General features: G+C 38.0%; 2 protein-coding genes across 3 annotated transcripts in view; one reads left to right on the top strand and one right to left on the bottom strand.

Annotated features, from left to right (window-relative positions):
- The window catches only part of ptgir (prostaglandin I2 receptor), a 35,035-nt gene extending 29,718 nt beyond the window's left edge, over nt 1-5,317 (top strand). For both annotated transcript variants that reach the window (XM_066658571.1, XM_066658580.1), the window contains exon 3: nt 1,071-5,317. In XM_066658571.1, coding sequence (XP_066514668.1) covers nt 1,071-1,349 — 279 coding nt within the window. In that variant the 3' untranslated portion in view covers nt 1,350-5,317. The remainder of the gene's footprint in view (nt 1-1,070) is intronic.
- A 6,196-nt stretch (nt 5,318-11,513) lies between these two features.
- On the bottom strand, nt 11,514-19,568 carry calm3a (calmodulin 3a (phosphorylase kinase, delta)). Its single transcript, XM_066658523.1, has 6 exons — nt 19,381-19,568; nt 15,198-15,228; nt 14,552-14,695; nt 14,344-14,450; nt 13,975-14,110; nt 11,514-12,995 (listed from the first exon to the last, which is right to left on the bottom strand). Exons 1-6 carry the CDS (start codon nt 19,381-19,383, stop codon nt 12,967-12,969), a joined length of 450 nt encoding a protein of 149 aa, XP_066514620.1. The 5' UTR covers nt 19,384-19,568; the 3' UTR covers nt 11,514-12,966.
- Nucleotides 19,569-21,419: the final 1,851 nt, after the last annotated feature.

Genomic DNA, 21,419 nt, shown 5'->3' with positions numbered 1-21,419 from the left:
CATCATTGTAGTAACGATTTAAGCCAGGGGACAACTATAATTACTGTAGTAATCTCTTGAAGGTTTAATGCAGGAAAAGTTAAAAAAAAAAAAAAAAAATATATATATATATATATATATATATATATATATATATATATATATATATATATTCTAGCTAATATCCCATTTTGGTGTGACATATGTGTTTTAATGTATTGTCTAGCCAAACTGGTGCAGCAAGTCATGTTATTGCATTGTGTTGCCTGCTCTGTAGCCTGCCACATAATATACATTATGTACATTAAAATATGTTTGGCAATTGCAGTAATCAGGACCTTACACAGGACAGAGTAAATATTAATAATGTGTTGAAGTTTCTGTTTGTGTACAGAATAAACAACATAGACATGTATGTGGTTATGGGTGATACTGCTCCTTTCATTGTTTAGTTTTGTCTAGTGAACCATACACTGTGTAATCTTCTCTGAAAACATGAGAAAGCATGAAATGCAAAAGCATAACAGCTGTGCCACATTTACCAATGTCTACGAAAAACTAGAAGTAAAATAGCACCGTCAGACTGGTAGGAAAGTTAAATAAATTAAATCTCTTTCTTTTTCCTGTGAGATTGTATAAATTGACCAGTTCTTTCTGGCCACGTTCCTGTTATTGAGTACAAATAACATTAAAGGAATTGAAGTGGTTAAATACATGTATTGAGCTACATTACAGTTCTTTAATCAAAGGTCCTAATTTATTACCAATTTAGAAGAGAACATGAATGTTCACAGCTATTCTTCCATTTTTAAAGTCACATAAAATGCATTAACAATTGACATACCAATTCATTTTCAAGTACAATTCTTTATCATAGATATATGCTTTCTTTTTTGCTAAAATAGGTATTGTGTGGTCACACTGGAATTTCGCCATTTTATGGTTTTTTTTTTTTTTTGCCAGGGTGGGGAAAAACCATACTGAAATGTTTTGGTTCCTGAATGAACAACAATGACATATTTTACCACAGTGGTAATGTATCATACGCCCCACCTATCTGACTCTGCTTTTTCTTGTCTTCTGTATTTCAGATAATTGCCTTTATCAATGCTATCAGCCCAGTGGGCAATGACCAGCAAAATCTTTCGGCATTCCGGTTCTCTGCACTCAATCCTGTGCTGGACCCCTGGGTTTTCATCATCTTCCGCAAGTCTGTCTTCCAGCATATTCGCGCATTCTTCCACTGCCGTATTAGCAAGGCAGCAGTGAAGGCCACACCTCACAGAAGCTTGTCTTTCCCACTCCAGAAAGCTGGACATGTGGACTGCACGTCTACTCACAGCCAGATTTACAACAACATTCCACAGTGATGGACACAGGAGAGACTGGACTGTGGAGATTTAAGTGAAAGACTATTCCAAACCACTAAGGACATGGACATCCCGGAACTACTTTGAATGGGATATAAATGTTATATCCAGTGTTGAACATTTTCCAAACAGTTCCCACTGGTTACAGAAACAGGAAATGAGTGTAAATATAGGAACAAGGCCTCTTAAGGCCTACACACCTCGACATGTGAAGCACAAATCATGTTTATTCCCATCACCAATAGCACTAAATGCACTGAACTTATTTGACCAAAAGTTGTACATAATTTTCATGTGAATAGAACATACTACATGAACATAATCACTGTTAAAGGTAAGAGCAAATCTCTGCTGAAGCAACATATTCTGTTAATCGGGCAGACCATTTGTTCATATGTACATTTGAATTAAATATATATTAGATTAATCACTTTTCAGTGTGAGCACTGTAGGGCTGTCCCAAATATCATTTTTAGGGCTTTGGAGCTTCGGCCGGGATATTCGGAATACTTGGGGAGTGGGGTGGTGTTTATTGTTGTCATTAACAAAATTCACTTCCAAGCCCTGCTTTAATATCCCTCTCTCAAGGATTCGCTCGCTACCTGTGCTCGCTAACCTGCTAACTAGCTCGCTAACTAAGGGCACAGAGTATATACAGTTTGACCCATTTGAGCAGAGCTGCTCTAATTCCAGGCACAAAGCTGACAGAATGATCTGTGGCATGGCCTCTCTTCATTGTAGGTGTGTTGATTTAGCAGGTTACGATGTTTTATATGACTGAGGTTTAGGCTTCATTTGCACAAAGACTTTTATGTTGATGATCCTGAATGTGGGTGGAGTGGGGAGAGCACTGTGTTTACTGCTGGAGCCTGAATGCTGGATACCTGAATACTTGGGGCCAGCTACTGTTCAGAAAATCAGCGCTCAGCGCATGCTTTAAAATGAGGACTGCACTGCGGCTCCCAGCATGGCTCCACTTGCTGAGTTGTTTGCTAACTTGTGCGCTACATGGTGCCACTAAGCACAGAGTGCACACAAATAAACCAGAGCTTTGTGGAGGTGTTCTATTTTGAGGTGTAAAGCTGACAGAATGAACTGTAGCTTTGCCATGCTTCATTGTAAGTAGGTTGCTGGAGGGTGTTGGGCTGTTTTAGGCTTCGTTCAAGACTTCTATGTTGACAAGGCTGAATACACGTGGAGTCGAGGTTTGCCTTTATCCAATATCCGAATCTCAAAATTATAAACCGAATTCCTACCCAATGAACGAATATCCATATAGCCGAATATTCGGGACCAGCCCAGGGGCACTGAATATTATTTCAAAGCTTTATGACAGGACTGTAACTGCACCGTATAGATGCATGTGTCAGACTGTTTGGGCTGCTTATGTATGACAGTTAATACTATGGATATCAAAGACTGATCATATCTGGTTTTATGAATATTGTTAGACCTATACTATGTTGTACAGTATGTGAAATATTATAATTAATTAAGAAAAATCCCTTCCAATATTACTTGTCCGGTAATAGAAGAGGAATGATAACTAGTTGGACACTGAAGAGATATCCGTGTGCAGGCAGATGAGTGAAGCGGAATTATCATCCAACAGTCGAGATTGCTTTATCTCACTAGTGATTCTCTAGTCATCTGTTCTTGCCCAACACAAAGGACTGTTGATTATATGAATTGTTTCTGTATATTTATATATCTCTGCCTTCACGTTGAAGGTTTTCACTTTTCATTGTCAAGCTCTAGAAGTTCATTTCAATGTTTTTCTCACTGCTGCTTTTGAAGAAAATGATTCGTTGCATCACATGAACTCCATGAGCTACAGTTTGAATCACGTTGTGCAAGAAGGCAGCTCACGAAGAGCACAGTTGACCATAGATAATCAGGCTGAAGAATGGGTGAATATCACTTTGTCTTTTAGTGTCTTTTTGTGAAATAGTCCTGGGATGGTCCTTTCTCAACTGAGGGTCAACCAGAGTTACTGCAGTACCCAGTGACGGTATAAACACTCAGTGTTTAAAAAATCATTGAAAACGGTTGTCATTTTTTCCATTTCTGTTGTTGTTTTCTTTTTGTTTGTTTTTTAAACTTCATTTGTGTATTAATTTAATTTGTGTAAGTTATAGCAATACACCAGTGTTCTATTTTAACACACCATGGCACTGTTTATGAAGCCTGGTGATATTATGACATCTGTGGCACTTTACTGTAATGATACATGAAAATAAACAAAAAAGGACATGTTTTCAAATGGTTTATAAATGTTTTATAAAGCTGCTTTGTCATTTTTGATTCTTATATCCAAACCATTTTTGGTTCATAATATCCATTATGATAGAAACACATCAATATCAGCGCAGCATTTCAGTCGTCAATTAGTGCCAAAGAAACGCTGAAACATTCTGCTTCTAACTGATTCCACTTGATTCTATGTATTAATGGGACAATACACAGTGTGTATCAAAAGTAAGTAAAGAGAAATATAACAAAACACCCTTATAAAAGATGGTGATCCAGTTTTAGACACAAGCTGTGGGGGAAAGTGGAAACAGTGGCTTAGCAGGTTCCACCCATCCCCAACGGCTTGTGCCTAAAATTGGATCACCATCTTTTATAAGGGTGTTTCCTTATTTTGCAGACACCCTGTGATACAACCGCAACTTCTACTGAATTGCATTATTATTATTATAATGTTCTCTTATTAGACAAAGATTTATATACAGGCTCACAGACTATGACGTTTATTTGCTTAGTGATTGAATTGAACTATCTTAGAAATGATGGATGAACAAGTGTTGCTATTAGTATTAGCAGAATGTGTTTAAGTACAACATCAAATTAATCATTATCGATGGTATTACAGGAAGCGTGCACTTGCAGATGTACTTACACGGTCAATATAATGAAAATGATACCATTAAAGACATTGCCTCTCCATTAATTTTATGTAAACAGTCTGACCGGGGTTCCATCCTCACATTGTTGCCTGAATAAGAGGATCCTGTTACAGGCTCAGGCCTAGTACAAGACCAAAATGAAATACATGTGAAAAAGTACCGCAGACAAGAACAAAGCAAGTATCATTTCAAACTGCTGTTGTTGAAACTAGTTTTTATTTTCTTTTTATTAAAGTTTGTCCATGATCATTCTTTACATGGAAATAAATGGATGAAATGTTATATAAGAATGCATCTGGCAGCAAAGACAAAGAAATTTGCACTTCCCTTCACCCGATCAGTTGGTTTGCATGGCTTAATGTGTGAGACGTGAAGGAAACAGAGCATTGTGTCCCATGTGGTGTCAATCCTGTTTTCCGCCAAACTGCCAGATCATATTTGTGTTGTATTTAAAGTAAAGTCTGTATTCTGCCTAAACTTTTCTCTCTGCTCATGGGACATTTATAATTCAGCTTCTGTTTATGGAACAATCTTGAACTGTGACTCCATTCTGTAAGCCACTACATCTAATGCTTAACTGAAATCACAGAAGCATGAGCGTTACTGTCCATATATAGGTGAGGTTGTATCAGAATGTAGTCATTATCACCTCAGACTAACATGTTTGTATATACAGCTTTAGAAGGCATTGATATCAGTGGCAGAGAGTTTACAGACATCCAGCCAAACATTTCGTAACCAACATATACTTTAATGTGCTTACAGTGAATGATGCATCAATGATCCTTAAATGTACAATGTTCACTATCATTTGTGTAATGTAAAATATTGGACCTAGTATCTATGACATGCCTGATAGTGACTGTCTGCCCTATTATAAACATATGTACCAAAAGACTGCCTTTGTTTTGAAAATGTTAGGTGGTGTGTGTGTGTGTGTGTGTATTAGCTGCTGTATTGTTTGCATGAGATTTTTTCGAGTGCAGTCATGTGTACAACTGTTCCTGTGATGACTTGCATTTGACTCCTTTTGTGTATATTTGGGTTTTACTTGCAATGTTGCAAGAGAGATTATACTTACTTTGACAGAAGAAATAAACATTTATGAAGAAACACGTGGTCATTTTATCGGATTACATTCAACACTGGCACAGTGGAGCAGCAGGTAGTGTCTCTGTCACAGCTCCAGGAACCTGGAGGGTGTGGGTTCGAGTTCCGCTCCGGGTGACTGTCTGTGAGGAGTGTGGTTTGTTCTCCCTGTGTCTGTGTGGGTTCCCTCCGGGTGACTGTCTGTGAGGAGTGTGGTTTGTTCTCCCTGTGTCTGTGTGGGTTCCCTCCGGGTGACTGTCTGTGAGGAGTGTGGTGTTCTCCCTGTGTCTGCGTGGGTTTCCTCCGGGTGACTGTCTGTGAGGAGTGTGGTGTGTTCTCCCTGTGTCTGCGTGGGTTTCCTCCGGGTGATTGTCTGTGAGGAGTGTGGTGTTCTCCCTGTGTCTGCGTGGGTTTCCTCCGGGTGCTGCGGTTTCCTCTGATGCTCCAAAAACACGTTGGTAGGTGGATTGGAGACTCAAAAGTTTCCATAGGTGTGAGTGAATGTGTGAGTGTGTGTTGCCCTGTGAAGGACTGGCGCTCCCTCCAGGGTGTGTTCCCGCCTTGTGCCCAGTGATTCCGGGTGGGCTCCAGACCCACCGCCGCCCTGAACTGGATAAGGGTTACAGACAATTAATTAATGATTTGCTGCATGATGTTTCCTGTGCATGGAACAAATTTAAACACTATACATTTTGTAAATCGTGTAAAAAAAAAAATTATTACAAGCAATTTTGGACCGGTTCTATTTGTCACTGCCACTTTGTAGCTTGCTTTGGTTATTATTATTATAAATATAATTTTTATTATTATAAATAAAGCATAATATGCATAACAGCAGCTGTTTGCCTGTTTTCAATCCTAACAAATTGTCAATAATCTGAGGTCAGCCCAGATAATTATATCTGTACTTTAATTCTATTTGTTTAAATAAGTATCATCGGACACAGACACAGGCAACTTTCTGCTGTTTTCTGTCAGTAATCAGGAGACATGTGGATTTGAGGATCTGCTGTACAACAGCACAGTACTCTGCATGCTCAGGAGAACTGACCAACAATGCTGTTAATTAAACACACACAAGTCTCTGTAAACAGAGTTGGGTTCACAGGCAAAGTCAGTAATGCCTCTGACTGTGTAAAATTAGTCTCCATACCACAAAGGAACGGGCTGGACTGTGTGTAGTCCAGCAGATGAACAGCTTACCCAGCAAGAGATGTCTATTGTATAATTACAGCAACATTACACTACCCCCCCCCACCCCCCACCCGGTGTTTAGTATTGTCTCTGTCATAACAAAGGACTGCAGCTCTCAAACTGAGACTGTACAGAGGATGGAGCAGTGCTCTTAGTGATTATAAGAATCTGAGTGAATGTAATCAGATAATTCCTAGTCATTTCAGAGCTTTTCTCTTGGTCCATTCATCATGAAATATATACACTGTATAATAGACAGTGGGCTATATCAAATGATAAGAAGTCTAAGTATATTAAAACATCACTGTCATGGGGCCCACTGGTCCACTACCATTGATCCATCCCCAGGACACGAGGAGCTCTGAAACTCAGAAACCCAAGACTCCCCTGAGGGAACTCCAACCTGGAGAAAAAGGACAGGTTTACCCTTAAGCGAGGGGACGCCTCTCACTCTGAGGAACCCGAACCTCGAGGAACAGGGCAGCCTTGCACTTAAGAGATGGAGCGCTTCACACCATTTGGAACATGAATACGATCCCAATGCCAAATGTGGGATGTGAACCTGCTCTGTCCAGCATCACAGGGTTTTGAGCAGTAAACACAGGACTAAGTTTGCCATTATCAGACAAAAGCTCTTAGCTACCTAAATCGCAGAGGCTAACCTGCAGAAGACCTATTTTTGAGATTCTGACAAACAGAAAAAAAAATCTATCTACACTCATTGTACAATTTATCAGCTCCACTGACCACACAGAAGCACTTTGTAGTTCTACAATTACAGAGTGTAGTCCATCTGTTTCTCTACATATATCCCGATTTCACTCTGTTTTTCAATGATCAGGACCCCCACAGGACCGCCCATGTGTACGAGCGTCACAGTAACACTGATGTGCTGGTACAAGTGGATCAGACACAGCAGTGCTGCAGGAATTTTTAAAGCTCTGAGTCTGAACTCAGTATAGTTCCAGTGAATATATATAGTTATATCCACATATAGTTATAACAATATATAGTTACAAAGTAGTTCCACACATCTAAAGATAATGCACATATTGGACTTTTGAAAGACTGGATCACAGTCAGTGATAAGAAATAACGTCTACCAACAACATAACCTGTGATCAATCATCATCACAGAGGAAAATGGAATAAACTTATCGTGTGAATGACTGCACTACAGCAGTGCTGTTCTACGCACACATTACTCACTTCCATGACTCAGAGGAATTAAGTTATCTCTGTGGGCCATATCAAATACTGGATCATTAGCGTGGTTTATGTCTTTTCATAAAGATGATGTGCACCATGTCCAGACAGTCATTATCCCTCTCTGCGTAATTATATTCAGAATTAAGTCTGAAACATGCATCTGTCAGTCATCACACTACATTTCTGTACCTTTCTGACCCGATGGATGTTTGTCTCATTAGGATTCATTCATTTCATTTGGGTAAGTCTCTGTACTTATGTAATTAAACAATAAGCCATTGCTTTATTCGTTCTGGGCTGAAAAGCTTATTTCTGATACGGCCCAATGTCAGATACATGTTTGTTCACTAAAGTTACAGAATACTTGTGCCTTCACAAGTACAAATAATCAATTAAAGGTACAGTACATGAATACTTTAAAGATAAAATACATTCCCTTTCCCAGAATCTGTAAGTTACCATAATAACAATAATTTTAAATGACACAATAAATTTGACCAGAGTAAAAAAAAATAATAATAATAATCTACAGCTGCAATGGAACAATTCAATTCAACGAACAATTCGACTAATTAAAGGAACAAACACCTATTTTGTAGCTGCCAAACCTGTTTTTCTGAGAGTAATACAGGCATCGAGTTAGTCAATATGACTATAGGCTATATGTTAAAGCAAAGCCTTTTAATCCGGCTCAGGCAAACCTCACCTGTCCCTGACAATATTTACAGATGGTGAAGTCGGATCAGTTCTCCTTTTTTTTCCCAAGATATGGACTATTTTAATGAGCATATACCAGCAGAATTACTCCATGAATATGATCAATATGTGAAATAATATAGTGAATAATAATGCTGAGTTTGATGGAGAAGACTAAAGTCTTAGTCCTTGCTCAAGTACTGTGTTAGACACCTTTGTCAAGACACCTAACATTATATCCCTGTAACTCAGTAACATGATTAGAATTGTATTTTGCTCTGAATAGATTCTTCAGCCAAATGCCAGAGGCGTGAATATTCCATGGATTGCACAAGAGTGTAGGATTCGCTGGACAGGAATTGAATGTGACTTGGCTGATGTTTGAATATTGTTCTTATGAATGATTTCTCACGTGTTCTTTCTCACAGTCTCTGAAAGTCAAATTGTTTTCTGAAAAACGAGCAAGAATGAAATCCACATAATTACACTAATGCCCCAGAGATGTCACTGGAGGTAGATTAGAAATTCAGTGTCACTTTGTGTGCGTCAAACTCAGCTGAGACGAAGGATCATCACACACAAGGGAGAGCAGTCAAGGCCTCCTTCCTAGGCAATGTGGTTTGCTCTGCACTGCTCACTACGACAAAAGGCTTTAGTTTACATTCATATCACAGTGGAATTAAAGCTTTACCTTCCAGGCCGTTTGAAAACAAGTGTTGCATTTAAGTTTTTGTTCCGTGTGTGTATGTGTGTATATAAATAAATATAGAAAAAACATTGAATGAGAAGAAGTCCAAACATTTGACTGGTGCTGTACATTCACAACATGTGGAAAATGGCCCAAACAAAACAAAGAAAACATTTTGAATTTTGGATTATATTAAAGCTATAAACAGACCTGACAAATCAATTTCTCTTAATTGTTTTTTCTTTTTTAAACTCAGGTTAATGATTAATCTCATCAGTAGTGTGTGTTAGCCGGACTTAAAGTAATGATCGCAGCACAGGATCAGGTCTAAATTTAAACTAGATCAAGCTTTTGCTTTTGCTCTGACAATACAACTTTCATTAACATTTAGGGGCAGTTCCTGTGAGTGTGACAGAATAAGCTTGTTTTGTCCTCTCCATTTGCCATAAGATCAATAAACACAGACAGTAATGCTCAGTTTGAAGCCGTCTGGACCTTAGTCACAGCAGGAGAACTCTGTTTTAAGTTCCGAGCACCATCTCCTCTGATTTTCCATGACGTCTGGCCATGATCGTAAGCTACATTAAGCACGTCTCATTATTCAGTGTATCTATGTCTCATTTGAAGAAGGTGGTGTACGAATTTTACAGCAATTTCTGCCATTAACTCTGATCTTAACTCATGCTCACATAAACCATAAAGAGGCAACCCTCCCCCTCCTTACTCATCTGACCTGTCTTGAGTAAGGTCATGTGCATTTTACACTTGCAACATTAAGGCTGTTAAGAAAAAATAACATCATCACTTTATGACTTTGATTTAAAACTGGATAAAAAAAGATCAGTAGTTATATTTAAGTCAGTCGTAAATAAACACAGCTGTGAAGTAACATGAGCACAAAAATGTGAGTTGTTACCTGCAAAATATTTGGCAAGCACAGCTTCCTATAAACACTTTATATAACCATTAAGTTACTGAAAGGAATGTAGTTGTCATTCACCCAAACCTTGTTTGATAAAGTAATGTACATTACAAGGCAGATACTGAGAGAAAATATTGGAGACTCATTGTTCATTTTTTTTATTATGTTCTTTACATTTGTGTTTGTATTTACTCACAGATTAACACTTCTCTCTTTAGATAAATGTCACAATATCTCTTCAAGTGAGAAAAAAAAAACACTATATAAAGTCAAATATACTTAAATATAAGAGCGCCCCCTTGTGAAACTCCAGGGATATGGAAACTGTGGCAGTGATGCAGTAATCATAGATCTTACTAATATTAATAATATTATTATAAACTTTTTAGACATGGCTACACTAGCTAAATTTAAAGCTAGATCTAAGAAATGTGTTTTATAGTTTATATATATATATATATATATATATATATATATATATATATATATATATATATATATATATATATATATATATATAAACTTCCCATTTTATTTCGTTTCTGTTATGTTTTCGGGCCCTTCAGGTTTATCTAATTTTAATCACTAAGACACTTTAAATGAGGCAGACGCAAAAGATACTTTTGTAAATGAGGACTGCCCCGTTCCTTAAGGTTAATCCAAAGTGTTAAATGGGATCAAATGAATTTCCAGCTATTTTTATTTTCTTTGCATTTTTACAAAGACAAACATTAAGGACATAAAGAATAAAGACTGCTCGCCCAAATTTAAAATTTATATGCTTTAAAATCCAAAGAAATATGCCTGACATCATCCTCCTTTTATTTATTTACTATATACACAAGTATCAACAACTAAATATATATAAAAATGTAAACATATTTCCACTCTTTTCAGTAATTTTACCTTTTTTGTATGTGTGCAAAACCTCCCAAATTCTGCTCCTCATGATCAGAGCAATTCCAAACATTTATAGACCGTTTGATTAGCAATTTTTCTCGTTTTGTTTCTCAACAGCAGCACACACATTGTATTGTGATGGAGAGAGGAACACACTGATATACCGGAGGTCCTCGGGTTACGTCAGTCCCGAGTGACGATGTTTCGTGGTTACGACACATCTCCCATTTACTGTATAAAGCCTTGTTTCGACTCAAGTGGTTTTGCGTCGTAAACGTCATAACGCGAACTTCGTGTTTGTTGTTTTCTTGTGTGCGCGGCGGAAGAATACACGGTTACGCGGCCCGGGACCGAGGAGGACGGCGTCACCCCAGACGCATTATTCCTGTTTCATTTCATTATTAAACGTATTTTATATGTTTTTTGATAGTTACTGTGTTAGGATAGGATAAGTGCTTAGAGTATCATTTACGTACAGTATGTACGTATGTTCCGACTTTATGTTAGAAAAATAGATGGCAAAGGCAAAAAGGCACGACAGTCAAATAAATGCGAGCATATAGGTATATTTATTTTAATTGGAAATCATATACATATACTGCACATATTATTCATTCACTGTTCATATCTTGAGCTAATCTTGATGGTACTCCTCTCCTTAATTCCTAAATCTGACCCCAAAACATCCTGGAAAGTCAAAGAGAAACACTGCGCTGCCATTGTACATAGGAAAATAACCAACATTTTGAGCAACCAAACAACAAGTCTTCAAAATCGTTTCTGTCCCATCTTAATGAACCCTGGTTCCGTTTTGGTGGGGATTTTTTGTTCCCCTTCAGTCAAACTGCAAGCAAAGCACAGATAAGATCTGGAACACTAAACAAGAGTTTCTGACAAAACCACAAGTGCAAGAGACAAATGACTTGTAAATGGATCAGCAACTTTCCCATGTGTAACTGAACATGTATTTTTACAGCAAAGTGCAAATAAACTACACCATGTGTGTTTGTGTGTGTGTGTTAAGCAATTGTAATTATGTCCTAATTCACTAAACACTTCTGAGACTGAAGATTATATGGCACATTTTAAAACCATGGTCAAAACATAGTCACAGTCATGCTAGATAACAAGAGGCGATGCAAAGTTCACCAGACATTCACAGTGAAGAACAATACATTTAAAAAGCTTAACACGGAAAATAGCACTGATCATTCCATTAGTCCCAAACACAGCATTTGGATTCCTCGATTAATGTCCAGTTCTGAAGTCCAAGTACTTAGGTTTTAGTGCATAACGACTGTAGCCAGCACAGGAACATCACCCACTTTACAACAAAAATGAAGATGAACCTGTCACATCTAACCACTGGCCAACAACAAATTTCACTCTAACTCAGCAGCCATCATTTTTTTGCAGTGCCATTAAACTTCAGTGATACATATTTTGAAAATATTTAAGAACATATGACTTATAATACAGTACCTCTGTAAAAACATCCAGTTGTTACCTTTCAAATATTAGATCAGAAACAGAAGAGCTGAGTTAAAGAGTACAAGCATGACTTCACCACGAAGGGGACATGCAATTATTGTTCTCTTTAATTGAATGCAACACTTGACTGTTATGATAATTACACTAAACCTGGTTGAACGTGTTTTTTTTTTCCCCACTTCATTTTTTGAGAAGAAACGTTCACCATATGAAAAGTACTGCCATCTAACACATGGACTTCAACTCGTTTTCAACTTGTGTGCCGCTCTGTCCTCAAATTGTGGCAGATCTGGAGACATTTGCTCCAAAATGGCTCATGCAGTTATGCTTGGTCCATTCACTTCTGCTGGGACTACTCTGCAAGGATTCTTGACAAATTACACTATAGTTCTATTTTGGTTGGAGTCTGCGCATTTTGAAATTTTAATTAGCTGAAGTAAACTTCTGATTCTTCTAATGACAGAGTGATCTTAGTAGGACAAGCAATGTAAGAGTGAGAGACAGAAAGAACTAGACCTTTCACTTTGCAGTCATCATCTGCACGAATTCTGAAAGGAAGAGGAATGCGAAATGATTAGTATTATACATGAACTGTAACATTCTTATATTTGTTTTACGGCATTCTAAAGCTATTAAGACATTTCAAAAAAAGCAATCATGCACTTTATTGTCAAAAGTATTTGCTCTTCTGCCTTCGTACGCATATGAACTTCAGTGACATCCCATTCTTAATCCATAGGGTTTAATATGATGTCAGCCCACACTCTGCAGCTATAAGAGCTTCAACTCTTCTGGGAAGGCTTTCCACAAGGTTTAGCAGTGTGTTTATGGGGATTTTAACCATTCCTCCTGAAGCGCATTAGTGAGGTCTGACACTGATGTTGGACGAGCCCTGGCTTACAGTCTCTGTTCCAGTTCATTCTAGAAGTGTTTGTTGTATCGGGTTGAGGTCAGGACTCTCTGGAGGCCAGTCAAGTTCTTCCACACCAAACTTTACAGACCTTGCTTTGTGCACTGTTGCACAGTCATGTTGGAACCAGACCATGAAAACCCATTCCCTGAAGCTCTCTACATACTGTTCTTGAGCTAATCTAAAGGCCACGAAGTCTGGAGGTCTGCATCAATAGACTCTGCAGATATTTGACTTCTGCTCACTATGCACCTCAGTATCCACTGACCCAGCCCTGTCATTTTACATGGCTTACCACTTCATGGCTGAGTTGCTGTGGTTCCCAGTCACTTCAACTATGTTACACCACTGACAGTTGACTGTGGAATATTTAGTAGCAAGGAAATGATTTTAGGCCATTTTTAGGCTGTTAATTCATGGGCCATACAGATGTTAATTCATATTTTAGAGCAAGAAGTTCAACAAAACAGATAATTTGCTTTCCAACAATCCGCCAAAGACAAAAGAAATTCAGTAATTCAACATGTTGACTCATAAGCAGTACGGTTGTGTACAAATGTACTTCATTGTGATCTGACACGATAATTATATTTGTGCATCTCAAACTGATAGCTTACCTTCGTAATTCACTTGACCATCCCCATCAATATCAGCCTCTCGAATCATCTCATCCACTTCCTCATCCGTCAACTTTTCACCCAAGTTAGTCATAACGTGGCGCAGCTCTGCTGCACTGATATAACCATTTCCATCCTGTGAGTGTGTAGAAAATCAGATCTCAAAAACAGATAATCTCTTTTAGACGATAGAAGACGTATGGAACTAATGAAACTATTTGAAAATCTCAATTCTCAAATCTCCACAGTGATGTGGAACAAGATCTGATCCATGTAAGCAATGGGCTTGTTTAATGCTGGAAAAATGATGTGAGAACTATACTATATACCAACTTGCCCATTTAAAAAATAAACAAGATGTTTCCTCACCTTGTCAAAGACTCTAAAGGCTTCTCGGATCTCCTCTTCACTGTCTGTGTCCTTCATTTTCCTTGCCATCATGGTCAGGAACTCTGGAAAGTCTATTGTTCCATTGCCTAAGGATATATATTGTTGTCAGGACCAAAGCAAATAATCAAAGCAATTCACTATCCACCTCTGTACCTGCTACGTCGAGGGGTATTTTAACGGGTCTTACCATCTGCATCCACCTCGTTAATCATGTCCTGCAGCTCAGCCTCTGTGGGGTTCTGTCCCAGTGAGCGCATCACAGTACCTAGCTCTTTGGTTGTGATAGTACCATCACCATCTTTGTCAAAGAGGGAAAATGCCTCTTTGAACTCTGGATTTGAAAGAAATGTTACGTTACCATTAGTACCATTGCCAACAAAACAGTGTATTTCTTAAGTGAAGAGTGCTTTGGTAATGAAAGTATCTGCATTATGATGAGATTGTCTTCAGACTTTTAATATCAAACACGGCTTTAACATCACTCTTGCAGAAATTAGATATTTAACTTTTTCACTCTAACATGCCCAATCTACAGCAATTTCTTTTCAAAGTGAGAGGAACTCTTGAAAATTTAAACCAGCTTTGGGGAGGGATTCTGGAGGGTAGGCTGTTAAGTTTAATTCATTAGTCTATGCATTTAAAAGTATTACTAGTGTTATGTTTATTAGTCTATCAGAGTGTAGGCAAATCCATGGTTAAAGCAAGCCTAACATTTTCATTGCTGCAATTCTATGAGCTTCAACATTACACTTTGTTTGACTTGGTGTGTGGGCACCACAGGTAGGAGAGAGGACTTTTAGGCAAATACATTGTTGGTACAGGGTTTCACTCACCAGCAATCTGTTCTTCAGTCAGCTGGTCTGCCTGTGACAGACAGAGTAAGAGAGAGACTTAGTGGTGTCACTAACACGCTCCTGTTGTGGAGCACTCATACACACCTCTGACTTAGAGTGTGCAATGAAGGACATTTATAAATTCTCCTAAGCCTGAAATAGCCATGCCGGGTATAAATATAGAGAGCCACTAAGAGGGTCACCAATGTAGCACACACAAAATTATTCTCTACTGTCATTCTCTATGACAGTTCATTAACGAGCTGCTAAAACTAGGTGTTTTTTTTGTCCTCATCTTACTTGGTGACACTATGCATCAAAGAAATATCCTCAGTACATTTACTTTATCGGGAGTGTACTGACAGGCTCTTGCTTTTCTTTAATGTTCAGTGTTTAATGAGTGCAGTGCATTTCCACATGTCGCTTTTAAATGTTTAATTCTTTGTTATTGTATAATATATAGGTTTTCGGAACAATAGTTATACCAACTATTGCACTTCTATTTTTGTTGACAAATGACCCACAAATATTTGGACCTTCTGTCAGACATGAAGATGACAGGACATGAAGGATGTAATTACAAGGAGTAAGGCTACGGTAGAAACAACAACATTAGAAAGAAGACTAGATGAATACAAATATATAGTCTGCATCGTATGTGCCATATCGTATCGTGTGCAATAATACTGCAAACTCTTTTTAAACAATAATAAAAAATAAAAAAATCAACATTGTGAAATATGTTTTGAATATAAAATATCAATATTCTTAATATTTTTTATACAAAGTCAGAATCTTGGTAAGTTAAGGTTGTGTACAAAATAATCAAATGAAACAACAAATAAATGTGTAAACTTCTCAATGTTTGAAGTTGTTAGATTTGTATTAAAATAAAATTTAATTAAATATTTAAATATATTATAAATTAAATATAATACATATTAATATAAAGTTTTTTGTTGCTAGAGTGTTCTTATTTATTTTCAGTTTTGTCATATTGCAAGTATATTTTTATAACCAAAATACCCTGAAATATCATGATATTATATTAGGGCCATATCACCCATCCCTAATCTGCACACAACAGTGGGAATGTAGCATTAAATATTACTTAACCTACAGTACATTATACTTCAATGAAAACTAAAAACAAGCAAACATCTAATGTGTTTCTAAATAGAGATCAGTTCTTCTGTATATTAACATTGAAATGTTGCTAATGCAAACTGCAGGTGAAACCTCTCGGTTGATAGCATGGGATTTCAGCAGCTGAAAATCCTGTGCCTGCTCATCCTTCCCTTTAAACAAGCTAGGCTTTGGTCAAAACCCTTAAACAGCATTTTTAATGACTGCAGCAATTCCAGAGCAAGCAGAGCATGAGAGACAAAGGTTTGTCATGCAACAACAGTTCTCCAGACCTCAGGGTAGCATTCTAATGTGGGGTATGCATGCTGCAGATTCAGCCATTAAGCTCAAAACGTAGCCTGCAGGAGGCAATTAACATCATGCTTACAATCATTACTGGGTGGGCCTGCTTTGTGCACTGAATAAGGATTGTTATACAGTCTATTTATCATCATGTATAGACTACTGGAAACTGGAAGAAAATGCACGAGTGTTTAAAAAAATGACTTATTACAAGTAAGGGGGCAGCCTTGGCCTTGAGGTTAGAGAAGTGAGCTTGGGGCCGGAGGGTTGCAGTTCAGTTTCCGGGAATGGCAAGGAAAGATTCATTCACAGCTGACGTGCCCTTGGGCAAGGTGCCTAACCCCCAAACTGCCTCAGGGTGCTGAGGTGGTCACTGCCCCCTGCACTGGCTCTGTGTGTGTTCACTGCCCCTAGTGTGTGCGTGAAGAATTGCTCACTATTGTGTGTTTGTGTGTTCACTGCCACAGATGGATCAAACGCAGAGAAGCAATAACCCCAAGGGGATCAATAAAGGTGTTTCTCCTTATTCTTTTTCAAATTCCTTGTGGAGGTAAACATAAATTACCAGTAAAGCCTGCTGATTCCAATCTTGTAAACCGTGTTAGTAAACCAAGAAGAGTGTTTTGAGATTACGTGTCATGAACTCGGTGAAATACAATGATGTTTTGTAGATATGCATATCAGTATAACAGATGATACAGGGATCACGTCAGTAGCTGCATGTGCATTGGGCCAAAACATGATAAAACATGTTTCATAAAACCAGATACTAATCTAATCTAATACTGGCTTCTATATTTTAAAAAAAGTACTGATTGCAATTGCTGTTTACATCTACAGATATGTATATCACAATAATTGGACATTGGTATTGGGGCGCCAAGTGCCATCAGGTCAGTTCCAGCCTTCAGTTTGGGCCTTCTGGCTTCTTAATGACGCCATGATTATTATTTTTTTATTGTTTCCGTTCATTTTGTTGCTGGCTACACTCTTCCTCAATTATCTTCATCTATATTTCATCTTCTAACTGGTTCTATTTCATAATTAGATCTTTTAATGGGTGTGTAGTGAGAGGGGAGTCTTGGTTTGCACAAGGATACATGTTTGTAAACTAAGAATTCTGAGGTACACTCAAAAGACTTACCCTATAAACCACTCAGTCATGTTGATAAGTTCATACCTTCCCTGCCCCACTTTATGTTCCAAACATCCCATCCAAATAGGAAAATAAGAGAATAACTAGAGCCTAAACAGTTTGGTCATTGTTTGCTATACACAAAATAACCTGGGTGCTTTTCAAGCTCTTCCTTATTTTGCCTGTCATATTTGTTAACTGCTGGATCCATAAGCTGTCCAATATTTTTATATCTTCGACATCATTTTGTTAGAAACATTGTATTCACATTGTTCACTGTTATTTAACATTTCTTTTAAAGTGCAGGCCCTATGAGTGCCTTTTCTTCTAAATATTGAAGGTTAATTTGGTTTCTTTCCCCAATTTTGAATCCTCTGCCATTTTACTCAAGTCCTGTTAGTATGATGTTAAAATAAGATACTGCATGATAAGTCTTCATTGATCTCAATAAGAATTGTAGAACAAATAAGGCGCTGCTATTTTAGTTTGCACAGATCCTGGTAGTGCTGGTGAAAAACAGCTGCTGGCTGTCGGTGTGTTGCTGCAGAGCCCGAGGCAGGGTGCTGCAGGACCGACGATGATTTGGTTCAATGCAGGGAGGAAAGAAGAGGGGGGAAGAAGAGCTGCCATCAGTCTGTCTGCTGCCAGCCCACCACAGACCCAGGTAAAATAACCCTGACCACAATTCATGTAAAAACATTAGGAACATGATAGTTAACACCAGCCCATACTCACCTTTACTCTTGAGTTAAAAAAAAAACAAAAAAAAAAACCCTCCCTCATATGCCAACCTTTCCTCAAATTCCTCAAATGTTTGAAATATCCAGAAGTGAGGTTCGTTAAAAACATTTAACTCTGCTCATGCTGTACATTATTATTTAACTTTAGCTAACAGCCCAGCCCAGTTATTTCTGCAGGTAGTTGATGTGATCCTCTCAGTCACCACATAAACCATGTATTAGCTTTAGCAACAGTGGCTAAGCAGTGTTTACAGAATGTACGCAGATGTTAAATTGGCATAAAAAGCCATGTTTATATAATGCAATGCAAAAATGTCTTGTAATTTAATCACCTCAGTGTTAGAGGCCCAGCCTGTTTTAGGAGCTAATGGCTGCCAATGAAACTGAGCCTCGCTTCTTGTGTTCGCGCTTGCCGTTCCACCTTAAATGGTGCAGCGTGCTATAATCCGAGGACAGATGAAGCCAGAGAAAGTGTAGAACTACTGAAGAAACCAGGCTATTAATTTGAATTTTTCCCGTTTCTCCTTGTACAGTGCAGCGGTTATTTAGACTCCAGGGCGTATGTAACGTTTTTGCCGCAATATTTACATTTGAACCGGACATTCGAATAAGAAACAAGCGAATGACATTTTTAAGGTGGAACAAAAAGTAGAATAAGCCCATTTCAGCGTCATGGGCTGTCATCCATGTTTTATAAAAAGAGTTCAATTTAGCCCTCCATTAAATTATTTTATCACCTGAAAACAGCTTAACAATAATGCTAGGAATAAAAACGGAGCAACTTTCACTGTTGCATCCCCGTGTTCATCGCCGCTAAAGGGGGATAACGTTACTCTCCAAGTCCCCGCTTACAGACAGCCGATTTAACCTCGTTACTCACCATTTCGTCCTCTCTGAATTACAGCAAATCCTCTTTGAACACACAGGGAGTGAACAGGTTTTCGGTCTGGGGTTTCACAGGAAATATGAGCAGTAATCAGGTTATAACCGAGCCGCGTTTGGAGAGAAACCCTGGGGCCGAGACTGCGCTGTAAAGGGAGGGGGCGGCCTCAGGCGGACTACTTCGCTCCGCGGAGGAACACCATCAGCGATAACCGCATCAGGCACTTAATGTATCAACATGTTATATATTCATCTGTTTCCTTATGTGCTTTGAATAATCTTAAATCAATGAATTCCCTTCAAGTTGTTTTTTGTATGAAATGCTGTTACTTAAATTCACTTTTTGTTTATTGTTTAAAGTTTTTTTTCGCCATAATGTAATTAATTCTACTTTTTGTGTATTGTGATTGTACATTTTCATTAACCCACATCGATCCTGGCCATTGATGAACAGGGTGAAAGGGGGCAAACAATGAATGCAGAGCATCAAATGGACTACAGTCTTTAACTGTAGATCAGGAAAACAGGGTGTTCTACTATATTACATTTCATTTCTATTTGCTGTTCGCAAATGGGCCTTTACTCTTACTTTTATAGAGGCCTTATAATCTAAAATCAAATAAAAAAAGAGATGTGATGATTTCAGGGCCCTGGGCACTAGGGACTAGACTTTCAATACAGAGACCTTGGAGCTTGTGTCACTTTTCCAACACTTGCTGATTCGACATAGTGTACTGGAGCTCATATTGAGGCCACTATAATCATTTGTTCAAAGTTTTGATGCTGTTCAATATCTCACTGAGTATGGACACAGAAGGTTAGGATAGAATAGTCTTTTATTATCCCACAGGGGGACATTTGCGTTGTTACATAAACAGAGTATAAAAATTAGGTAAATAAAGTAAACAATGAGCAATAAGTAGACAACGGTGCACATTATACAAATACGAAATATAAGATATTCTGTAGACACAAATATGTAAACATCTGTTAGCAGAGAAATAAAATAAAGTGATTAAAAATAAAAACTATACAACATACAAGTTCACAGCATGGGTATTGCACATAAATTGTGTAGGTATTACACAGGTTCTGTTTGATCATAGCAGTTACAGAAATACTGACACTGGCCGTCAAGAGAGTTATACGGGTAACGATTTATAGCAGCTATTATTGCTCATTGGTAAAGGATAGGGTATGGGTCCATATAGTGCATTAGTGATCCATGTAATGTGTTTAAAATAGGGTGAGGTATGAGTCCATCAGATATTAATGACAGAGAAGTATCTAAATCTCTGCTTGGGGAGGTTGTAATTGTAGAGCCTAATGGCAGTAGGTAGAAAAGAGCTGCAGCATCTCTCCTTTCCGCATCTCAGTTAGAGGATCCTTTCACTGAGAGTACTACAACTGTTCCCTGTGGTGGGTGAGAGTTGTTGTCCATTATGGATGCAAGCTTGGCCAGCGTCCTCCTCTATCCTGGTCTATCCTGCTATTTTGAGTAGCAGATAATCATAAGTGCACCGGCAAAAAATAAAAATATACCTCAACCAAGTGTTCCAAAGCCTGAAAGCATTTTGGAAAAAAAAAATTATAATTCTAGAAATAGGGTAATAACTAAAAATTCTGAAACTCTGATTTTGTTAATATACAAACTAACACTGAGGTAAAAGTTTAATTACTTAATAAGTTATTGTCAGAATAACATTGTTCAGCCGAGCTCAGGGTTCCTTCTAAGGTTTCCTCCTCCATCTTCAAGAGTGTCTTTGCTGGACCGCCTGCCAGGCCGGACTACAAGAGGCATTTTCCCTTACTGACTGACTGACTGACTCCTAATGTTTAAACGCGCATACAGCCACATTAAATTTCACATACTTTAAATAAATAAGTAATTGTAATTTTTAAAATCAAAAGAATGTTCTTGGTCTTTGTTCTTTGGTGGTAGATCGTCTAGTGTTTATTTTTAAATAAAATGAAGAAGAAAAACACTGATGCCCGTGTTATATTTTATGAACAAATCTTTGTGCTCCTTTTGTCACT

Source organism: Hoplias malabaricus, chromosome 1 (assembly GCF_029633855.1).
Source record: "Hoplias malabaricus isolate fHopMal1 chromosome 1, fHopMal1.hap1, whole genome shotgun sequence".
NCBI lineage: Eukaryota > Metazoa > Chordata > Actinopteri > Characiformes > Erythrinidae > Hoplias > Hoplias malabaricus.
Note: the sequence above shows the minus strand (reverse complement) of the source record. Positions and strands in the feature narration are given on the sequence as shown.